Raw genomic sequence first — 8,160 nt, 5'->3', positions numbered from 1 at the left:
TATATATATATATATATATATATATATATATATATATATATATATATATATATATATATCGTCATAACCATCGAGTAATCGAGAACGATGTTCGAAAGCAGTCGTGATAGTTTGACAATTTGAGATTTAGTTCGCGCAAGTTAATGTTTGCCGTTCATATATTATGCATAATTGCATAATTGTGCAAAAGATTAATAGAGTGATATACTCTTTCTATTCCCTTACTCTTCTTTTTTTTTATAATGCTTGTTGGAAAATTTACCTATTATTCATATGCCAGCTTTTTCAAATATACTTTTACTGTATTGTATCATCTTCCTACTGATTATTCGTAACGCATGAGCGGATAAATTTTACGTGAACTAACCCACACAATACAACGTCTAAAATCGGGATATAAGACATCTTAAAGCCGTTTTAAAGACGTCTTATATTCCGACGTCTGACAGACGTCTGTAAAACGTCTTTTAAACGTTATGTCCCGATTTTAGACGTCATGTTGTGTGGGAAGTTTCAAATTGTCAAACTATCACGGCTGCTTTCGAACATCATTCCTGATTCCTTGAATACTCGATGGTCATGATAAATGTACACGTAGAAAGGCACATGGTTGGTTCAAAAAATATCTAGTAACTCTAGATCCAGTAAATGTGTGTGTTCAGACATTAATGAAGCCATATATACCGCTATTCCTTTTACACGGTATAAAGCACAATATAGCATAGGACAATCGCAGAATGTGAATATACATATACATCGAGGAAATATTAGCTCGCGATTTAGCAGTCGGGCGTACAGCTGATACGATTGAAATCTAATGTCGCGACTGCGGGAATCAATCATCGTATAATTCAGCGAGACAAGAAGGATGCGAGTGATAATTTTTCACCTCGGATAAGCCCGTGAGAGAACAGAATACGCAGAAGGACGCGAGGGAATGCATGCTACTCCTCGACGGTGCAGCGTCGCCGGATAATAAATCGATAATTCGTGTGTACGACTTCCGACCCTGGGAACAAGCGAGCCGAACAAAATAGCTCCGCGTGTATCGGCGATGTGCTTCTTTTTTTTCTCTCTCTCTCTCTCTCTCTTTCTTTATCCATCGGCGCTATGATCGGTTTGTCTCCGTTTGCCCTCGATTTACCTTCGATTATGCCGGACGAACACAGGAATTTCTCAGGTCTACATCGAACATGTTGCCGGAGAGCCGAAATGGAGAGATAGACGCGAACTGTTTCTTTTATGGCGCGCGATATCGGCAGCTGCTATTTCTCGAGCGCGAGAGCTCCGCCAATCTATATTTCAAACGTGCGAAATTTCCAAGATTTTCCGCCGAACTCTTCCGCCGAAGTTACCTGAACTTCTCGCCGCGGCCATGTTGTCACCGTCGCTACTCCGCCGATCCATTTTCCACAAATACTTTATTACTGATCCTCACTTTTTCTTTTTATTCTTTTGTGGCGAGACGCCACTCGAAACGTGCAGTCTTTGCGTTTTCGCGTGCAATCGTTGTCAAATGTTGCTGAATTATTTAGAGGCGACCCGGAAGCTACGGCGCGAGGCCATTTGACTTTTATCCCTTTACTCATTTGATAACCTTTGAACTACTTGCCGTGCTCGAGCGCCACAGCCGTTATTTTTAATTTTACAAAGGGATTATGTTGAAACAGATATTATTAACCGTTCGCTGTAAATAACGCGAACTCACATTGTCGACGCGACTCTCAATTACTTTTTGTGCGTGTTACAAGTTTACGTCTTTCGACGCATTCACTACATTCAGGGTGTCCCGGATTACCTTCACAATCTCTCGTAAGGACGTAGAGTTGATTGACATGAAGACAAAAGTCCCATACCGTTTTGCGATATTCACAATAATAGTCAAGATATTAATGAAAAAAGATTAGTGAATGATCACGCGCGATGTGGTAGATGAGCTGCAGTGGCACCATCTGCCGCTGTATATTTATATATGAAGTCAAACTGAATAAAAAAGTCCTCTACCATTTTGCAAATGATCATATAGATTTTTAGATATTAATTAAAGAAAATTGTTACATGATTGTGTATCATAATTATGTATCACAAATTTTCTATAATTAATATCTAAAAATCTATGTGGTCATTTGCAAAATGGTAGAGGACTTTTTTGTTCAGTTTGACTTAATGTATAAATATACGACGGCAGACGGCGCCACTGCAGCTCATCTACCGTATCGCGCGTGATCATTCACCAATCTTCTTTAATTAATATTTTGATTATTATTGCCTGTATATGTTTGTAAGATAACACTCGGCTGTATTTCTGTTGTGGAAAAAGCGTGATTATCATTACGCTCTCAATCCCTGCACGGAAAAAGAAAATCTGCTACATGTGGACAACTAAACATAATTTGCTGTATTAACCACTTTTTCTTTGCTGCAGGAGTCAATTTCCTTGCTATGATAACAAGAAAATCTGTTCCTGCAACAAAAAAGTAGCTAAAGCAATAAATTATGTTTAATTGTTCATCTGTAGCAAATTTGCTACGTTAGCCACTTTTCTTGCTGTAGGAGCAGATTTTCTTGTTATCATAGCAAGAAAATAGGTTCCTGCAGCAAAGAAAAAGTAACACCATAATAACGAATTATATTTAACTGTCCATATGTAACAAATTAGTTTGCTGCTGTAGCAAATTATTTTTTCGTATGTATAACGAAACGTTACTCGCTGCTCTCTCGTGCATTTCCGTGTATTTATCCTCTAATTATTTTCTGCCGTTTCGTCGTCGAACAGCTGATAGGCGCCCTTGCCCTTTACTCTCGTTCTATTGTTCGTCTTTTCTTTTATCGATATGTTCCCTCTATGTTAGATCTTATGTTCACGACGACAAAATGTTTGGCGAACATCAATCAAAGGTATATGCCACTCAGGATCTCCTTTTCGCGTTTTATTCCTTTTTTCTCTTTTCCGCTAATCCCGATTCTGATTCTGGCATCTCTTATCTCGATTTGCAGAAAAATGAAGCTCGACCTGGACCGGGAGAAGGGCCTCGAGCTCTTCGGCAAGCTGATACGTACAAAGAACGTCGAAAGTCTTCAGGGTGACCAGCCCAAAACCGGTCCCGAGCCACTTCATCCAGCCAACTCCAAGCAAAAATTACAGGTAACAGCGATACAGCGAAAATAATTATTTGTAAAGACTTTAAAGATATCAGTATGAGTAATTGGTCAACAAAAACTAGTAGTTGGATATTACGCGCAATAATTTAATATACCTGAATAGAATTTCTTACATGGAAAACGTATTTGTTTGGATTAACCAAATGTCTGGTAAATATGAACGAACTAGAATTCTGGTTAAAGCTGCCAGAATTCTATTCAAGTTAACAAGATTCTAATTAACTGCAATTGACGACGGAAACTTTACAATTATTTTAATTATTTATGAGGCAAATATATATACACAAATATATACTGTATTAAATTAATCATTAAATATACATCATATAGTGATGTAAATTCTGTGTTATATCCACAATATAATGTTATGTTGTGTTATGTTGTATTATGCAGCAACAAAAATATATTAAAGGTTACACTCAGATTTTTATATGAAATTTTATATGATATATATATATATATATATATATATATATATATATATATATAATACATATTATTTCGAGCGAATTTTGACCATTTTTTCATATTTCTTTCACATTTCTGTTTCGTCATTTTATGTAGTGAATATCAATATTATATAAATAATTGATAAGAGACGCATTCTTTACAAATCGAGTAGTAAAATTGCTGTTAAACTTACGCACATTTGTCTAAATGGACCAAATAAGTTTTTTTATATTTATTATAATGTAAGACAATCGCGATGATAAAAGATTTTTTAAATTGTATTTAGAGAGCAAATATATTAAATTTAATTAATCATCACATTTACATAATACAAATAATAATATAAATTTTTTTCTTATATCGATGTGTAATAACAAATTTATTAAATTAAAATTTATTAAATTAAAAGTTATATTCAGATCTTTATAACATTTTATATTATGTATCGTTTTGAGTAAATTTTGTAAATTTTTCATGATTTTTCCGCATTTATATTTTGTTATTTTATATAATAAACATATCAGTGTTATATGAATTAATCATAAACGCAATTTTTATAAATCGGTTAGTAATGTTGTTACCAAATCTATTTGGCCCAAATAGATTTTCATATTTATTACAAGATGAGAAAATTAATAATGGGAGAACTCTATAACTTTTTCAATTATATTTATGAAGCAAATATACGGAATTAATCATTACATTATAAAATAATGTAATTTCTTTGTTATATCGATACAGCAATAAATTTGCTAAAAGTTGCACATATATTTTCCATATCGAATTTTATATGATATATTGCTTTAAACAGAGTTTGATAATTTCTTAACTATTTCTCCTTTGTATTTCTCTTTCGTCAATCCATATAATAAATGAATGTTATATGAGAAAGAGAATTACATATAAGGGACGCAATATTTAATCAGCTGGTAAAGTTATTGCCAAATTTTTATGCACGTGTCTATCTGAATAATAGTGACAGAATAAAATTGATAATGTAGCGTACACACAAAAAAGCACATATTGCATTCAAGTAAATATTACTTTGTTTCAAGTATTTCTTAAATTTATACATCTGCAAATTTATTATAAATTTTTTCAGTTAATAAGTCAAGAGTCTTTAAAAGTTTATACATGAATATGTAATAAAATAATTTTTTCTATTTGTGTATAGGACCTTTGACTTATTAATTGATTTGATACCAGCAAAGCTTTTTTATTAGAATTTTGCAATATCATAAATTCATATCATGAGTATCAAATTTATTAGAAATACATTCTGAATCCTTAAGTTTAGTATTTCAATCAAGATTATTAAATTAAAACAAAAATTTGGTTTACTTACGCAGAGCTGAATCAATATTTTCTTCGTAAAATTTTATAATAATCTGATAAAGAGAATGAATTCTTTTTTTCTTTTAGTACACGATAATGAACTTTTCTAAAATTAACGAGCACATTTGAAGACTATTATTAAGAAGATATCCTTTATTGAAGATAACTATTATTTAGAAGAAGGAAAGTAAACTGAATAATCGCTTTTCTTAGTAATAGAATAATGTTTTTTCATATGTACGCGCTAGTATTTTCCTTAACTTTCTACATACATAAAAATTTTTCTCAAAAAATTGCCTTTTTCATTACGAAAATAATCCCTTATGATAAGAAACAGCAACTAAAACACGACAGCAGATTGAATAATTTAAGTAGTTCGCGTGCTCGTGGCTATCGAGAACCCGACTTGATTTCCGTGTTCCGTTCAGTTTTATTGCGCGGTACGGCAAGGTGTCGGCGATCTCGTGAGGGAATTATCGTCGTGCTTGGAAAATTGCGAATAATCGAGAACGACCGACGTGCGTGGGCGGTGAATTTAATTAAAGAGGCCGACGTTTAATAGCGCGCGTCGCTCCTAATTATCAATTAGAGCACGGCGTTAACTTTTCAGGGTGGAAAATGAGGGAGGTCGCGTCACCCTCATTTTCTTCAATGGTCGGGGATACGGAAATCCACGACTTTCATTAATTTGACAACCACAAATTGCGATACCTGTAAATAACTTTCCCGTAAGAATAATTTCGTGTCCAAATGCGCGCGCGAACGAACAAGGGAGCAATTGCGCGGCATTTCAAAAGACCATGAGTAAAATGTGCCGATTTATGTCTAAAAAGTGTAACGTAAGTGATACATGTATAGTAGGAATCGTATACATTTCGCCAGTACGGAAAAATGGCCCGATACTGGGTCGATATCGAAAAGCGGATGTCCAGTTTTGGTACTGGCTCAGTACTGGGCCTAATATAAAAAACTGTATTATTAGTACTGGCTCCGTACTAAGGTTAGGTACTGGATAGTCGTATTGTACGTGTACTGCGGCGTTACCGAAAAGTGTTTGTCATTTTCAGTACTGGCCCAGTATTTAAAAAACTGTATTATTCGTACTAGCCCTGTTCGTAGAATCAGTACTGGATACCCAAGTAAGAATAGTATATAATCTGCTAATAGAGGATATTGGGCCAGTATTATGTTGGTACCAGATAGTTCGTGAAATTTGAATAGAGTGATTATAATCTCGAATATTAATCCTGTTCCGATCGGCCTTCTGGCATTGATGACAATATAGTGCGCAATTTAGTGGATACTAATTCACGAATTTTAACACAAGGCTGCTGAACAGCTACACATCGACAAATTGGTATTTCGACATTAAAAAACCTAGATACAATTTAAAGCTCGATGTGGGGTGCTATATAATCTAACAGAAAAGAATAAAATTGACCGAGTCTTGACGGTCAATGCCTTGTTCGGCCAAAATCGATCCGAATCGATTAGTGATGGGAGATAAAGGGTGAACTCAAGTCTATATGGTGAGATTGCAAAGGTGCGATCTTTTATGAGCTGCTTCCCGTTAAAATATAATCAATTCCGATAAGTATCGTCAACAATTTGACGATTTAAAGACAGCAGTTGAAGAAAAATATCTGGTTTTGACTAAATGGAAAAATGTTCCATTACAACAACTAGATCTTACCCTCGATGTAAATGCAACGCAAGGTGCTAAAGTGGAATAATCTATTACATCCATCGTATTTTTCTGATATTGCTCTATCAGATTATCATTTATTTCGATCATTACAAAACAGTTTAGACAGTAGAAAATTCACTTTTTTTTCACGTTTTCACGTTTCTTCATTTTTAGACGAAAAACAGGCTTTTATGATAGAGGCATACAAATGCTACCAAACATCGACAAAAGATAATAGAAAACAATGGGGATTACTTGGTAGAAAAAGAATACATTGTTTTTAATAAAATTACTTTGTTAATTTTTCTACTACGAAATCTATCAAAACTTTTAAACTTACCTAATATGTATATAAGGTTATTATCATTAACATTAGAACTTGCATATTAACAGAAGAATTTAATTAAAAAAAATAGTTTTTTTACTATATATGTAATTATAGTTACAAATACCAAACATTTTTTTCTCGATGTGAGATTGTATGAACGCCATTTTTTTGATTGTATGAACACGGATGGACCGAGCAGTTTGAGGGCGTAACGAGCGCAAACGTTCGGGGTGGAAAAAAGAGATTCTCCGCTGGAAATTTGTTATTTCCACAGATCCGACGGCCGGACAGCCTCTAATTTCTCAACGAGAGAAACGCCGGTTCTGCGGGTTGTATCCCAGCGGTTATTCGCCGCAGTAATTCTGGGTGCTTTCCAGTTGCTTAACACATCTTGACACATATGTACACAGAAATGCACAAAGTGTAACGTTGTGCACGATTCAATTGGAACAAAGTGTGTACTAATGCGTACGTATGTCGGGTAGAGTTAGGATTATTTTTCAACTGTGCTTGTATTTTGGTATTATTTAATAATAAATAATAAAATCTAAATAATAAAAAAGATATTATCCACTTCACGTCGCGAATGCCAGTCTCTTTTCAAGCCGCTACGCTTATTAACTTTAATTGTCACTAGAAAACACTAGTTTATACAGCTGACCAGTAGCCCTCGAGCTGAGTACGGATGTGTAGTGTTGTGTCGACGATTACAATTGAAATGCAACTTGTATCGCCGTGTGCATGAAAGTGTGGTAATTATGTAGAATAAGGACTTTTCCAAATTTTAATATTTTTTGCTGCAATCTTGATAAATATCTTTGTTGTTATTCCAATATTGATAATCAAGTGGGAGAGTCGAAAAGTACGTAACCTTTCAATGTTTTTAATTATTTTTTCCTACGTAGCTTTTCGGGGTTTGTGGCATCTCCATTTCAATTTGTGATTGTCAAACTTTAAGTTAAGTAACTTTAGCTAAAGTACAACAGACTTGCGCCCCCCCCCCCTGGGGGGTCTGGGGGGCGTAGCCCTCCAGTTATACGGCTAGGGACAGGCACTTTTTTTATTTTTTACCATATTTCAGTAATATAAACATGGCTATATGGCGGTCGCTTATAGTTTCCGAGATATTAATAAAAAAGATGCCTGTCTCTAGCCGTGTAACTGGGGGGAGTTACGCCCCCCAGACCTCCCGCACCGC

The 8,160-nt window shown here is 34.6% G+C and overlaps 1 protein-coding gene across 1 annotated transcript in view; it reads left to right on the top strand.

Annotated features, from left to right (window-relative positions):
- The window catches only part of LOC116842867 (probable cationic amino acid transporter), a 191,010-nt gene that overhangs the window by 91,478 nt on the left and 91,372 nt on the right, over positions 1–8,160 (top strand). The window contains exon 2 of the mRNA XM_032812664.1: positions 2,998–3,145. Coding sequence (XP_032668555.1) covers positions 3,002–3,145 — 144 coding nt within the window. The 5' untranslated portion in view covers positions 2,998–3,001. The remainder of the gene's footprint in view (positions 1–2,997; positions 3,146–8,160) is intronic.

This window comes from Odontomachus brunneus, unplaced genomic scaffold (genome assembly GCF_010583005.1).
Source record: "Odontomachus brunneus isolate Ranch 3 - 2012 unplaced genomic scaffold, Obru_v1 Obru_scaffold_028, whole genome shotgun sequence".
Lineage (NCBI taxonomy): Eukaryota > Metazoa > Arthropoda > Insecta > Hymenoptera > Formicidae > Odontomachus > Odontomachus brunneus.
This window is presented reverse-complemented; position numbering and strand designations above follow the sequence as displayed.